Here is a 16,212-nt window from a genome sequence, read left to right as displayed (position 1 = left end):
ATTCACGGCAGCTGTGGAGCCCACATATTTTTGAGTTTTCAAGTCAAACGGCAACCTCTATAATAAAAACAGTAATTTAATTTAATTAAAAAATAAAATAAAATAGTATAAAAACCATTACCAGCTTTTTCTGAGAATTTTGTGGCGTTCACGACAAGTTCTTACAAATCTCACTCGTTACAAAAGCACAAACGGATTCTACGGTTCGTTTTCCATTTCACTTCCTTTGCTAATAATATTCCGTCTCTTTCCGCCAAATAATTTCCTCCTTCTTTCTCGCCTGGATTCTCCGGAATTATTTCACTGCTTCATACATTTCCCAGATAAGTTTTATGTTTCCGATTTTGCATCTCCTGAGCAAAAACGCACGACTATAATTCATGTTTCTTTCTGCTTATCACGCATACGTTTTAGTTTAATCGGCTGCCTTTCTTCTTTCTGCATTGCGGTTTTCGTTCTTCAATGAATGCTATAAATTCTGATTCCAAGAGAGCTTAAGAATCTCTGCTTAGAATGCCCTATTTGAGTTTCTGGGGAATTTCAGGATCGTTCTATCCTTTTTAGGTCGGTTCACTGGAAATTTGGGGGGATTTGTGAATTTGATCTAGAAAATTTTGTGGTTTCTGTCTGGTTTACGTTTGATATTTGGGTACTTTTTGCTACATTCGACTACAAGGGAATTGATTTTTTGTTTGTGCTGTGTTGCTTCTTTGTAGAGGGTTTAAGAATTGTTTGCGGGATTTGATTCTCTTCCTCGTAATAAAGTTGGTTTGGATTTGTTTGCTTTGGAGTGTAGTTGTAGAATCTAAGTCTTTTGGTCCGATCTTGGGTTTTCAATGGGGAAGCAAAGTGGGAAGAAAAAGAAGCAGATTGGTGATAAGTTTCGTGAGGTCATAGCGAAACATCGCCAGAGTGGAGATGGTAGTCCAAGCAATAATGACAAAGACCATGCTATTTTCATTACCATGTCTCTGGCTTTGAAGGAAGAGGGGAATAGATTGTTTCAGGCTAGAGATCTTGAAGGAGCAATGTTGAAATATGAAAAGGCTCTCAAATTACTTCCTAGAAATCATATAGACGTATCTTATCTTAGGAGTAACATGGCGGCTTGCTATATGCAAATGGGGATTAGCGAGTATCCTCGAGCGATTCATGAGTGCAATTTGGCTCTTGAAGTTACACCGAAGTATAGTAAGGCGTTGTTGAAGCGAGCTAGATGTTATGAGGCGTTGCATAGGCTGGACTTGGCTCTAAGAGATGTTAATACAGTTTTAAACATGGAGCCAAATAATATCATGGCCTTAGAAATATCAGAGAGACTTACAAAGGCACTTGAGACGAAAGGATCAAAGGAAGACGATGCTGAGATCAAGCTGCCTCTTGATTTTGTTGAATTGCCTGCTGAAGTGTTGCCGCAAAAAGGATCAAAAGAAAAGAACCGAAAGAAGAAGAACAACCAAAAGACTAAGGAAACCATAGATGAGAAAAAGGCTGATGAAATTGTGGAGGAGAAGGTTGGTAATGAGACGGTCGAAGTGGAGAAGGCTGGTAATGAGACGGTCGAAGAGGAGAAGGCTGGTAATGAGACGGTCGAAGAGGAGACGGCTGGTAATGGAACGGTTGCAGAGGAGAAGGCTGGTAATGGAACGGTTGAAGAGGAGAAGGCCAAGGAAACAGTAGAGGAGAAGAAGGCCGAGGATAAACTTGTTGTGGAGGAGAAAATCGCCAGGGCACTGGAGGAAACACCTATGAAAACTGTGAAATTGGTGTTTGGAGAAGATATACGATGGGCTCAAGTGCCAGTGGACTGCACTCTACTGCAACTGAGGGAGGCTATACGTGATCGTTTCCCAACCTGCCCGGCAGTCCTTATCAAGTACAGGGACGAAGAAGGCGATTTGGTAACCATTACTGCCAACGAAGAATTGCGAATGGCCGAAACAGCTAAGGCGTCACAGGCTTCTGTTAGATTTTATATATTTGAAGTTAAGCCTGAACAAGATCCATTCTATGAAAAGTTTAAGAAGGATGATGAGGTTGCCAAGTGTAAAGTTGAACAAAGTAGCATATTTGAGAATGGCCATTTATTAAGAGCAAAAGAAATAAAGACGTCCTCTTGCATTGATGACTGGATAATTCAATTTGCTCAGTTATTTATAAACCATGTAGGATTTGAATCTGGCCCATGCTTGGATCTCCATGACCTTGGGATGAAGCTTTATTCTGAAGCCGTGGAAGAGACAGTAACAAGTGAAGAGGCTCAAGGTCTTTTCAAATTAGCAGCAGAGAAGTTTCATGAGATGACAGCCTTGGCATTGTTCTACTGGGGGAATGTTATCATGTCAAGCGCCAGGAAGAAGGTCTACTTCACAGATGGTGCTTCAAAAGGGCCTCTGTTTGAACAGATAAAATCTGCGTACGATTGGGTTGAAAACGAATACGTTGAAGCAGGAAGGAAATATCAAATGGCGGTCGAAATCAAACCAGACTTTTACGAAGGCTATCTAGCTCTTGGGCAGCAACAGTTTGAGCAGGCGAAACTTTCTTGGCTTTATGCCGTTAGCAGCAATGTTGATCCAAAAACGTTGCCTTGTACTGAGGTTCTGAAACTTTATAACTATGCCGAGGAGAGCATGGAAACGGGCATGAAAATGTGGGAAGAATGGGAAGAACAGCGTACTAGCGAATTCTCTAAAACTAGCACTGTTAAAACCCAGTTGCAGAAGATGGGATTAGATGGGCTGATTAAGGATATATCAGCTGATGAAGCTGCAGAACAGGCTAAAAATATGAGGTCTCATATAAACCTCTTATGGGGTACCATGCTCTATGAGCGATCGATATTGGAATTTAAGATGGGGATACCAGTGTGGCATGAATGTCTGGAAGTTGCAGTTGAGAAATTTGAGCTTGCTGGAGCTTCTGCCACTGATATCGCTGTTATGATAAAGAATCACTGTTCAAGCAACAACGCACATGAAGGTATAGTCTAAGATATATTCTGTAAACCGTGGATTATGAGTCCATCCATGTTTAGATATTTTTCTTATCTGCTCCAATTACAGGTCTTGGGTTCAAAATTGATGAGATAGTACAGGCATGGAACGAGATGTACGAAGCTCGAAAGTTGCTTACTGGAGTTCCATCATTCCGATTAGAGCCATTGTTTCGGCGAAGAGTTTCGAAAATCTACCATGTGTTGGAGGAAGCTTGATTAGAGCATTTTTTCAGGTTTGTTTGGAGAGACTAGAAGGAATAGCACCAGTTTTGCTTCTCCACGCAATGAAACTGAAAACGAGCATTATAGGTAAGTTCCACTCATCACTATAACAACAATGCTGAAAAATGATGAACTGCATCACTGTATCAATGGGTAGCTGTTGTTTTGCTGAACAGGTTTCATTTCTTCTATGATGGCTGTGTCAAAAGAAGGTTTTCCATTTCTGTTGTTATTATGCATTCTTTCTCAATACAATCTTAAATCTGGGGACAAGATGAAATTGCAGGTACTTCCATTTAAGCCAGTTTCTGCTATCACCTTCATCCTTTCTCGTCTCCTAAAGCAGTGTTCATAGTATTCTATTGTCAGTTGTTCGTTTAAGTGTCCTAGATAACAAATTCTTTCATTGTTTCTTATCCTGTTTTGTAATTTATGTTGTAATCCCATTTCTTTTGTAACCTTAATAATACAGGTATATGTATATTCATTTAAGACATTTAATAAATTCTATTTCATTTTCTTCTCTTTTCCCTTTTGTCGCTTTCTACTTAGCTGCGGTGGTTCTAAACTAAATATATTCATGAAAATGTGTGATGGGTATACTCAAGAATACAATTACTCCTCATCCTTCCATTTCTAACCTCAACCATTGTTCCTCTAATTTGGTTTTGATTAAGACTCTTGGATTGTGGGGCATTTCAATTTCTTTAACGTGGAGTAGATATCCTATTTGAGCTTACCTTTTTGGGAGGGTGAGCTCAAGCGTTAGTGCTAGGGAGAAGTTTCCACAACTGCTAATAGATATCGTCTTCTTTAGGCTTTTTCTTTCGGGCTTCCTCTCAAGGTTTTTAAAATGCGTCGACTAGAAATAGATTTCTAAACCTTTATAAAGAATGTTTTGTTTTCCACTCTAATCGATGTAGGATCTCATAATCCACTTCTCTTAGGAGCCCAGCGTCCTTGCTGATACACCGATTGGGGGAGAGGTTTCCACACCTTTATAAAAAAAATGTTTTATTCCTCTCTCTAATCGATGTGGGATCTCACACTAAGCTAATTATATGATGAATAAGAAAGTAACGATGAATCCAATAAAATTTTTTCTTCTATAATATTATACTATTAATTCATGAGAATGATCATTTTCATATTATTTAGTTGTTCATCTCGTTAGTAAGTCCCAAGCCCTCATCTTAACATGATACTCATGTGGTTCTTTGCCCTCATCTGAACCGGATCACAATTAAGAAATAGTTGAAGATCCCTTTATTCCCTCATACAATACTCGTATGGTACTAAAGGTTATTCATCTTCGGGCTCAACCTTGTTCATACCAACTCATAATCATATAAGTACTAATGTAGACTCCATTGATCACGATAGGTTCATTGTTAAGTGTTAATTAGAAACCCTCTAATAATTCCCACATTATATAACCATTACGAGGAAGTGACTTTACATCATAGCTAGCAACTAAAAGTACTATGTAAACCTTGACAATGGAGTAGAGTACATCAACCTAATAATTAACAATCAAGACATTCAATTTCATCTCAAATCATATGCATAATCATATTCCTATATCATGTTCCATTATATCCTAATAGCAATTCTTAATCGAAGTTGGGGAAATGTGAGCATTACTTTCCTAGCATTTTTTTTTCCTTATTAATGATGAACCATTTATTTATAATCCAATCATAAACGGGTGAAACCCAATTATTTAAGTCTAAAATTATCCCTTAAAAGAAACTACTATTTTACCTACCATATATAAAAATGAGTGCATTCTATCTCGATAAAATTATGTTTTCACCTTCATATTTGGTCGAGTTCTAAAATGATAGACATATCGAATCAACTAAAAAATCATTCTCACACCCATGCAAATAAAACGATAAACTCTCATAGACATGTGTTCATAACTCACTAAGAATTAAAACCTAGTCTCATTGCATTCATTTGTCTCCACCCAAACAATTCCTACATGCTAGGATTTATCAACATAATAGTAAACAAAGAAATCAAGATTTGGTGGAAAGAAATGGTCTACTCTCACAACAACTCCTACATGCTAGGATTTATCAACAGCTAGGCAGCTTTCATGGCCATAAACATGCATATCCTTCCCTATATATAACCTCCATACTTCCCCAATCTCTCCCAGACTGAAATACACCTTCTCCTTCAGCAAATCAAAAAAGAAAAATCCAAAAAAACCAAAAAAAAAATAAAACTCACAATTCACACTCAAGTGTTGTACCAACAATGGCGCCGAGATCATTGAATGTAGCAGGTCTTGTATTTGTAGTTTACATGTTCATGTTAGTGCCAACGGCAGTAGCCCGCATGGGGGCCGTGGCAGAGGTGCCGAAGGATACCCCATTGAATGACTGCACAACCTTTATTTCAGAGTCGGCCAAGTGTATGGCTGATGTGTTCATTAATGCTGCTGCTCCTCATCCTTCTTGTTGCCAAGCCTTTGCTGAGCTCAACCAATGTTCCCCTCAGCTTCTCAAGGCCATTCCCCCGGTTAACTTGGATATAATCAGGAAAGTTTGTGAATTGATGGGCGTTTCAATTCCTTAGGCAATAACCCAAGTTTCCCAACTTCTCTTTGGATCACAATAAGAATGTGATTATGATGGATCACCATATTATGAGTTTTTTCGTTCTACCATACTATATTATCAATTAATGAGAATCACCATTTTTCCACAATTTCTTGCACTATTTTTTTTTTCGGTTGTTCTCTAATTGCCTCCTGAATTTGATTCTTTTATAAACCAAATATAAAGAATTCTTGATATCCGCTCACGCTTTGTTTGTTACGGATGGTATCAAAGACACTCGACGATATCAGAGACACTGGTCGGTTTAGGGCTAGACCCTCTCCCTGGTGGTCGGTGTGACCCTCTCCCTGGTGGTCGGTGTAGCGAGGGCTAGACCATCTTCTTAGTAGAGACATTCGTCGGGAGTAGGGCTATAGACCCTCTTCTTAGTAGAGACATTCGATTCGTCGGGAGTAGGGCTAGACCCTCTTCTTAGTAGAGACATTCGTCGGAGTAGGGCTAGACCCTCTCCTTAGTAGACCGTGAGATTGATAGCTTTTGTGGAGGAGTTTCAATCTCTTACTAAACAGATCATTAGATTTACGTGATCATGATGAATGAACTAAGTATGCCTAAAAAAAAAAAAAAAAATTATCACATATACCAATAAGGTGCAAAGTTACCACATATATTAATAAGGTGCATTTCTTTTTCGGTGACTCAATCATATAAGATTTTATAATTAAGCATGTTTTACTTGGAGCACTTTATATTGGGTGACCTTTTAGAAATTTCTCTGAGATGCATGTGAGTGAGGACAAAGTTTGTTTAAAGAACTCGGGTTGGTCTCCTCTTAAAAAGTGAGTAGATAACCATGTCAATGCATGAGAATGTTGAATGTTGGGCCACCACGTGCCAACTATATCCTTTATTAAAATTTAAATAATATTGGAAGAACAAGATGGGGAGTCGAGCATTGGAAGAAATGATTCAGAGCAGTGGTAATATGGGTGAATTCAATTTTATATGAAGAAAGTGATGAAAATCATCAATTTGCTTTGATTTCACATTATTAATTCATTCTCGTTTTAATAAAACAATTCATAATATTAAATAACAACACTGTTAATCTCAACTGCTTCAAATCTATTGGTTTCCAGATAAGTTTAGTTCTATATAATCTCTACATCCATCAAAGGAAACGGATTAAGCTCCTCAAAAATGACCCAAAAATCTCACCCCCAACAAACACTCCAGCAACAACTTCTCATCAACGGCGGCGATACGCCGGAAACTTATATTTACAAAGGTGGCTATAGCGGCGGAGATTCCAACAATGATCCACTTCCAATGGCGGAGATTCCGGTCGTTGACCTTTCTCAACTGTCGTCGTCGCCGGGCGGCGAGGCTGCTTTAGACGAGTTCCGGTTGGCTCTTAGTTCTTGGGGCTGTTTTCAGGTCTGGTTTTTGTAAATTTTTTGAATTTTTTTTCTCTCTATGAAGCGAATAGTTGATTAATGTGTCTGGTGAGGGTTGCAGGCGGCTAATCACGGCATTTCGAGTTTGTTTTTGGAGAAAATGCGTCAAATAAGTGAGCAATTTTTCGCACCGCCTATGGAAGAGAAGAACCGATGCTACAGAGAAATTGATGGACATGAAGGGTATGGGAGTGATTTGATTTTATCGGAGAACCAAATTCTTGATTGGACGGATCAGTTATATCTGGTCGTGAATCCGGAGGATGAGAGAAAGCTCAAGTTTTGGCCGGAGAATCCTCCATCTTTCAGGTCAGCTTCATTCTAGAAAGCATTTAACACAACATTCATAACATTAAATGGTTACCTTTTTTTGGTACAGGGAAGATCTACACGAGTTTACAATGAAAGGGAAGGAGATAATTGAAACTGTGTTGATTCATGGCAGCATCCTTAAAGGTGGAGCCTGAGAGCTTTTCCGAGCAGGTGGGGAAGCGTCCTGTTTTAGTGACGAGGTTCAACTTCTATCCGCCATGCTCGACTCCCCTCTTGTTCTTGGTCTCAAAGAACACTCCGATGGCTCAGCCTTCACCATTGTGTTACTTGACAAAGAAGTGGAAGGCCTCGAAATGAAGGACAACCAGTGGTACAGACTCCCTGTTTCTACCATCGCTGATTCGCTTCTCATCAACGTTGGGGAACAAGGGGAGGTAAGTTTCAAGTGCAAGTTTTAAGGTTGTCCTTGTATTCAAGTGTGTGCCTCTATGTTATTGTATATCTGTGCAGATTATGAGCAATGGGATATTTTAGAGCCCTGTTCATCGGGCGGTAACAAATTCAGAGAGGCAGAGGCTTTCAGTGGCTTGTTTCTGCTGCCCAGAAAAAGATGAGGAGGACGAGAGGAGGCCGAGATTGTTCAGAACTGTGAAGAACTATGTGGAAGAAACTTATTTTCAGTATTACCAGAAGGGGCAGAGAGCAGTTGATGGATTGAAGATTAAAAAAACATCAACACAAGTCTCTGTTTTTTGTAATGCTTTCACTGAATGTTTCAATAATAGCCTGTTCTAAATCAACACTCCCAGATGAATGTAAAAGAGAATTAAATCAGATATTATTCAAAATGGAAGTCGCATTCAAGAACAGAGAGACAGTGTGTGGGAACAACAATAATAGCCTGTTCTCAATTGGGAAAAAGAGAATAAGGTCGCAGTCTCATTTCACAAGATTCAACCAAATATCTTCTTTTTTTTCTTCATCATCTTCTCATCATCAAACGATGAGAAGATAAAACGCTCGTCCAGTTGAAACTACACGTTTCTCAAAGGGAATCAAAAGCTACAGACTTGAGGAGCATATAATATGGAGTCTAAAAAAGCAATGAAAATTTCGGAGAAGAGGCGCGGTAGTTATGTCAATGAGGAGGAGTGCCAGAGATAATGCAATGCCACAGCCATTCCCCCATTACTCGTGTTGTTCTTTTCAGAAGATCTTGAAGAGAAGACCACCGTGACTGGCAAAGAAAGGAGCAAACACAAGGGACTCGACAGCCATCAACTTGATCAGAATGTTCAAAGATGGTCCGGATGTATCTTTCAGCGGGTCTCCGATCGTGTCACCGATAACAGCGGCTTTGTGTGGGTCTGATCCTTTCGGGCCAAGGGTTCTTGCGTGCTCAGAGGCACCAGCCTGTCCATGACAATCAGATGTTGATCTAATACCGGAAAATCATTACAACATTGGATACATGATTATTGGATTTGACATATACCTCGATGTACTTCTTAGCGTTATCCCAGGCTCCTCCGGTGTTAGATGCAGAAATGGCAATCTACAGTAGTTCCAAGAACATCGTTTAGTGAAAAACTTTGATGTTTAACTAGTAGTTCCAAGAATGAACCCGACACATACCTGCACACCAGAAACAAGGGACCCAGCAAGGACACCAGAAAGAGTTTCAACTCCAAAAAGGATACCAACAATTAGTGGTGTCAACATGACAAGAGCACCAGGTGGGATCATCTCCTTGATAGAAGCATCAGTTGAGATCTTGACACATGTAGCATAGTCGGGCTTGGCAGTACCCTCCATGAGACCTGGGATAGTGTTGAACTGCCTTCGCACCTCCTCAACCATCTTTAGGGCTGCACTACCAACACTCTTCATTGTCATGGCAGAAAACCAGTAGGGGAGCATGGCACCCACAATCAAACCAATAAAAACTTTGGGTGTCAAGACGTCAACAGCAGTGACACCGGCACGGCTGACGAAGGCACCGAAAAGAGCAAGGGACACAAGGGCAGCTGAACCAATGGCAAAACCCTGGAAAATGCAAATAAAGAGTGTGAAGTTTTGACAGAAGTTCATAGGAAGGCTTTGGTGGGAAACTGGAAAAACATTCTATTGAGACAATATACAGAAGGCCAAGACCAATGTACATAAAGAACCGATCCAGGCATTACATTTGGGTTAAAAGAATATCCAAAAAATACCTTTCCAATGGCTGCAGTGGTGTTTCCAGCAGCATCGAGGGCATCAGTTCTCTCCCGAATTCTGTGGCTCATGCCTGCCATCTCAGCAATACCTCCAGCATTGTCACTGATTGGACCATATGCATCAATGGCCAAACCAGTAGCTATGGTACTCAGCATTCCAAGGGCAGCTACAGCAATGCCGTACATGGCAGCAAAGGTGAAACTCACAAAAATACTGACCGCAATTGCAAAAATAGGGATAATGACAGATTTGTATCCCAACGCCAACCCAAAAATGACATTTGTAGCAGCTCCAGTTCGGCAAGAATCAGCAACATCTTGCACAGGGCTGAATAAAATCAGAAAAATAAGTGATCAGATTTTCATCTTTATATAACAAATGAATTACTGAGTGAATAGGCAAATGCGAATAAATCAATTACCTGTATGCATTGCTCGTATAGTACTCTGTCACAAATCCTATTATAAGCCCAGCCCAGAGACCCACAGCAACACACAAGAACAGTTTCCTGAAAGCCAAATACTCGACCGTGAATCAAACCACTAGTGACAATGAAAAGCAATTGTAAGAAAATAATTCAAGAACTAACCAGTTCGTAACAACTTTTTGAGTTCCAAAGTTGAAAATGGTGAATGATGATGGAACAGACAACCAAGTAACAATTGCAATTCCAAAGGTCATTAGAACAGTGGAAATTATAAGTTGCTTCTTCAATGCTGGCTCAATTTCCTTAACAGCCTTGATCTCAAAGAAATCAGTTGCAAATAAGGTGGTGATCAGGCAAACAAGAATACCCATAGAACTAACGATGAGAGGGTAGAGCATTGGTGTCAATTCATGGTTGTTGCCAAAAGAAGAGATAGAAGCAACAACGAGAGCAGCACATGAAGATTCAGCATACGAACCAAACAGATCAGATCCCATACCGGCTATATCCCCAACATTGTCACCAACATTGTCAGCAATCACCTGCCAAAACAATGAGTGATTCGATTAAGAGATAAAAGTATCAGCACAAAAAGAACAAACAAAATATATTTAGGGTGATGAAAATTACAGCTGGGTTTCTGGGATCATCCTCGGGAATGTTCCTTTCCACCTTGCCCACAAGGTCAGCACCAACATCGGCAGCTTTGGTGTAGATACCACCACCAACTCTTCCAAAGAGAGCCATGGAAGAACCACCAAGACCATACCCAGTGATAGACTCAAAAAGACCACCCCAATCATCACCATAGTACAATTTGAAGAGGTTAATGGCAATAAACAAAACCAAGAGACCATTGGCAGCTAGGAGAAAGCCCATGACAGCACCAGACCTAAAAGCAGTAATAAATGCCTTTCCAACACCTTTTCTTGCCTCCAAGGTGGTTCTGGCATTTGCGTATGTAGCAATTTTCATTCCAAGGAAACCAGAAACCACTGAAGTAACTGCACCAAGTAAAAATGATACAGTGCTGAATATAGCAGTCGCCAAAGCTGGCTTACAAGTCCTTGTTTTGTCATATGTGCACGGTTGAGGCTTGGTACTAAAACTCTCAACTGAGCCAAGGAATACGAAGATCAAGACTGCAAACAGCACCATAAAGATGCCAACGTACTTGTACTCCGTGAAAAGGAAGGACGTTGCTCCTAATACATCAAAGAGTTAAAAAAGGTTAGAAACTTCTCTAAAACAACGTAAGGAGAATGCATAAAACCATATGATTCAAAAGAATAAACTTTCCGATCAATTAGAGAAAGTGGTTTTATCATCTTAAACGACACATATTCTTACATATTTTACTAATGGGAGGACACAAGAATACTTTTCACTTCCTTTTCATAGCAAGAAAAAAGTATATATAAATATTGGCTTAAGAGTTATAATTTCTAGAAGATGGCATTTTCAATAAAAGGAATCAACAAAAAACAGAGTGACAAAAAAAAAACATCCAGAAGGCACTAACGTAGAACACATCAACAAAAGGAACTCATAAAAATAGTTCAAACGATTCAACCAAAAAAAATCATGGATATGAATATGATTCTCTGCATGGCATACACAAAACTAACAATTAAATAAATACCATACAGAACGAAAAAGACACTAACGTGGAACCAGACGCAAAGAAACAGGAATCCCATAAACTTGGAAGAAATGCTGATTAAACTCCAGATGTGGTGATGAATGCTGATTAAACTCCAGATGTGGTGATGCAACTCTTATCCTCTTAACCAAAAATGAAACACTACAAACCCATATAAGAGAATAAGTTCCAAAGGTTCTGACAGTCCGGCCCTCTGTTTTTAATAAACTGAAACTAATCGATCATAAGTTCCTAGATCTCTTCATAAATTCATGTATACAGACACAGGAAACCATAATCCCCCCCCCCCCTCCAATAAACTCCATGTGAACAGACAAGATATAATCAATCAAAAGAAACAAATAATTCGTAATTAATGCCTCCGTAAGCTATTTATGGTAATGTGTTAAGACCAGTGCAGTGAACCTAACTCTCAAGGTCAAGCAGGGAAGGATGCCTACGGAACACAGGGTACGTAGCGTATTAGCTTAAAGACAACAAGCACGGCCCATAAATGCATGGAAAGATAGGACCAATGTAACATCCACACGTATACCACAACACGATAATCGCGCAACAAAACTAACCCAACACAACGCGCAACTTCCAAAGTGTACGTTACCATCTAACAAAAACAAAAACCACTCCAAAAATCAAGAGCCAGGAAAGAACCGAGAAGTGAAATCAAGGTAAACTCTACAGAGCATTCATAAAAGGAAAAAAAAAAAAATATATATATATATATCCATAAACGAGAAAACGAAAATGTAAGAACAAGAAACTGAGAATCCAGCACCAGATCCAAGAATTAATAAGGCAAAAAAGAAGACAGCAGAAACCAAATCTGAAAGGAACAAGAACGAGAAAACGGTATACCCTCAGAAATGGCACTCTGAATTTCGGCACACTTAATCACAACGTTATGGTCGTTGACGCCCTCTTCCTCCTCGATGAGGTAGTCGGAGTAACCATTCTTAGAACCGGCGCTGTTGTTGTGAGCGGCATCTCGGCCAGGCGAGAGTTTAACCTGCGAAACATAATACCACTGCACCAAAGAGAAGATGATTCCGATAACGGCACATACCGGAATGAAAATCTCAGTCCCGAGATCTGGAAGAATGGTAACGCTCATGGCGAAAGAATTACCAACACACACAGGGAAACGAACCCCACAAAAGGAAGGAGAAAAGGAAGAAGAAAACGAGGGTTTGGTGGGGGGTGGTGGCAGAGTGAGTGAATGGAAGGAAGCGATTTCAGGCTGAGATGCGTTGAGGGAAATGGGAACTCACATTTATATTCATCTCCCAAACCAAATGGAAGAGAGAGAAAAATGGGGATAGGAATATGAATAGGATCACAAAATCAGATGAGGTTTGTTTGGGTGAGATTAATTTCCCACTCCGGAATCCGTCCAAACAAACTCTTAACCCGATTAAGCTACTCTCTATTTCCGCTTAATTTCTTCCCCTGTTTCCCTTTTTATTTTTTTTACCGTCCACTCTCTGGGTTCTATTTTTTATTTTTCCTTTTTACCCCCCTCTCTATTTCATTTTTTCACCTCCTCCATTTCCTTGTAACCAAACACTCCCCTCGCTATCCAATCGTCCACAGAATTCTTAATATTTACTCTCTTGCCACCCACATAAATTTCAGGTTTTATTGTTTACTTTCTCTTGGAGTTAACTGAATTTTCAAAATTGTAATAATGTTTTTTTTAATTAAAAAAGAAATGAATAAAGGTTGAGGTAAGTGGCAGTGACGTAATATTGTAAACCGGGGGCAGGAGAATGAAAAATATGAAAAATGAATTGAATTTAGATGGAAAAAAAAAAAGCAATGAAACAGAAAGAGAAAGGGATGCTTTTTTCTTCCAACGGCCAAGAAAATGAGACAAGACATGGAAGGAAACGACAGCGTTTTGGAACAAACCATTTTTAATGATGTTAACTGTTACCTGACCCTCTTCCCCTCCCTTTTTCCTTAAAATGGAAGCCATCTCTCCGCCGTTGTTCCATTTTTATTATTTACTAATTTATTTATTTATTTATAATATGGTCTGATGACGTGGCGATGGTTATTCGGATAACACCTGTCAATATAGAACCCAAACCAACCCAAACAGTGATGGAAAGAGAGCGTAAACCAAACGCATCCTCTATCCGAATCAGCTTTTCTTTATCTTTCATCTTTCTTCCTTCTTTTTTCACCTCTTTTTCTTAAAATATTTTATCTAACCTTCATTTACGCCAAATTACATCCCAACCGTCATTACTTACCTTGTTTTTTTCGCATTCAAAACAATAATCTACGTGGCACCTCTTCTATCCCATCCGATAAGACATCAATTTAAATTCTTAATCTCGAATAAATTAATTAAATCACCGTATAAATAAATGTCATTTAATATGGCAAGTAATTACTCAAATGAGCATCACTCACCTAACCTGCTTCTTTACAAGTCACAGCTTCAAATCTCGTTTTTTTAGTATAATTTTTGTGTTCACCTTTTTACTTTAAAAAATTATGAAAGATTTAATTTTTAAAATTAAAACTTTACTAAAACTGTAATTTGTCTTTAGCCCAAAATGTAATTTTAATATTTTAAATTTGAAATATAAATAACTTTATTTTTAAGGTAATATTGTGTTGCTATATATATACACACACATGTAGAGAGATGTCTTGCAAAAAGACATGAAAACAAAAGAAGAATCTCATTCATTAAAGTTTCCACTCTCCAAGAATAAATTTTCCGTTGGATTCCTTTGCCTTGTCATCCTTATCACCATAGTTGTTAAACACAAACTAAACTCATCAATTAGAATATCAGTTAAAAAGTAATGATTATATTAAATTAAAAATTATTAAAACATTAAAGGAAAAATAAATAAATATAATTTTTTTTTACACATTAGAAAAATATATCAATTTTGGTAGCACGTTGTTATTATTATTATTATTATTATTTGGGATTATAGTAATACACATTACTTAATTTTAAAAAATTATACCTAATGAATTTTATTAATACTTTTAATAAATTTATTAAAAGGAAGCATGATTAGTGATTATATATAAAGCATGAATGATTAGGAGTAATGAATGGGTGATGGAAAAGACAGTTTGATAGAGGAATGGATGGCTCTATTTATCATTGGGTAAAGTACATATTAACTAGATTGTCACAATATGTTATCCTAATAATAATTGGATATGAATTTAAAATATTTTTACATTTATTTCTCATATATTTAACCATTCATAATTTATAGATGAAACTATCTGAATTAAAGAGGCGTAAGGATTAATTAATAGTTGAAATGAATTATTATTATTATTATTATTATTATTATTATTATTATTATTATTATTATTATTATGACAAGTGCATGGAATTATCTTAGAGGATACTCAATGTGAAGGTGTGATAGTAATGGCTACACGAGAACAACCCGACCCATGACCCAACGGACACAACAAACAACTCTAATAAAGACAATTAAATAATAATAAATTAACACGACCTTTGGCCCTTAGATTAGGGAGAAATAAATATATAAATAAAGATTCAAGTTTCCAATAAAAATTACAACTGGTTCTTCTATTTTCTTTTTTTAAAAATAATTCTGAAGGGGTACTTGAACACAAAATTAAAATTAAATAATAATTTAACCTATTTTATTATCTTATCTTTTTATTTATTTATTTATTAACGAATGGGAAAAGGGTAAAAGAGAGAGAAAGATGCGAATTGTTTTGTGGGACGTAGCCATTGGCTGCTTTTTTCTGTGCCACTGAAGTGGGTATCAGTTTCAGACTGGTGTTTACACAATCGCCACTGAATTTATATATTATATTATATTATATTTTTAGCGCCCCTAGGCTAATTTAATTTAATTTAATTATCTTCATTTTCTCTCCATTTTTTTAATCTATCCTAGCACTCAATTTTAGACAAATCGCCAATAATTCTCATCAAACGCCTAATTTAGTCCCTTTTTACCTATATATTCTTTATTTTATCCCCGAATTTTATGCATTTATAATTAAATTAAACATTATATACCAAATTAATTTTTTACCATTAATTTAAGCTAAAGAACATTAACAAAATTCCAGGAAAAGTGGGCGAAAAGGGTGGAGTTCCAAAAATGAGGGCTAGGTGGCAATTCGTAGAATACGATGCCAAAGAATAGAATAAAGAAAATCGCTTTTTAAAAGGGGATCCTACTTTCTTTTATTTATTTATTTATTTATTATTATTATTATTACAAAAGAGAATTCTGAATTTGTTATTTTTTCTACTTATTTCTATCAAAATTATGCAATCATGGGATTCTCTCCTTTCTCTTCTTCTTTTCCATAATTCCATACCTCTTTTTTTTTTTTTTTTTTTTTTT

At 37.7% G+C, this 16,212-nt stretch overlaps 2 protein-coding genes and 1 pseudogene across 4 annotated transcripts; 2 read left to right on the top strand and 1 right to left on the bottom strand.

The window, feature by feature from the left end:
- The first annotated feature begins 141 nt into the window (after positions 1–141).
- LOC111468214 (protein PHOX1-like) lies at positions 142–3,745 on the top strand. Of its 3 annotated transcripts, none has more exons than XM_023113369.1 (4): positions 142–203; positions 717–2,982; positions 3,066–3,307; positions 3,397–3,745. In XM_023113369.1, the coding sequence occupies exons 2-3, from the start codon at positions 837–839 to the stop codon at positions 3,212–3,214; spliced, it is 2,295 nt and encodes a 764-aa protein (XP_022969137.1). In that variant the 5' UTR covers positions 142–203; positions 717–836; the 3' UTR covers positions 3,215–3,307; positions 3,397–3,745. The 3 variants fall into 3 exon arrangements, with proteins under 3 accessions (XP_022969137.1, XP_022969145.1, XP_022969128.1); XM_023113377.1 differs by having other exon boundaries at positions 147–203; positions 797–2,982; XM_023113360.1 differs by lacking the exon at positions 142–203 and adding an exon at positions 210–564.
- Positions 3,746–6,919: 3,174 nt separating this feature from the next.
- On the top strand, positions 6,920–8,318 carry LOC111497267 (annotated as a pseudogene).
- Positions 8,319–8,367: 49 nt separating this feature from the next.
- LOC111496068 (pyrophosphate-energized vacuolar membrane proton pump-like) lies at positions 8,368–13,101 on the bottom strand. The gene is made up of 8 exons (XM_023146340.1): positions 12,689–13,101; positions 10,801–11,375; positions 10,333–10,712; positions 10,165–10,251; positions 9,740–10,070; positions 9,159–9,569; positions 9,019–9,078; positions 8,368–8,936 (listed from the first exon to the last, which is right to left on the bottom strand). The coding sequence occupies exons 1-8, from the start codon at positions 12,942–12,944 to the stop codon at positions 8,730–8,732; spliced, it is 2,307 nt and encodes a 768-aa protein (XP_023002108.1). The 5' UTR covers positions 12,945–13,101; the 3' UTR covers positions 8,368–8,729.
- Positions 13,102–16,212: the final 3,111 nt, after the last annotated feature.

The sequence above is a fragment of the Cucurbita maxima genome, unplaced genomic scaffold (assembly GCF_002738345.1).
Source record: "Cucurbita maxima cultivar Rimu unplaced genomic scaffold, Cmax_1.0 Cma_Scf00002, whole genome shotgun sequence".
Lineage (NCBI taxonomy): Eukaryota > Viridiplantae > Streptophyta > Magnoliopsida > Cucurbitales > Cucurbitaceae > Cucurbita > Cucurbita maxima.
This window is presented reverse-complemented; position numbering and strand designations above follow the sequence as displayed.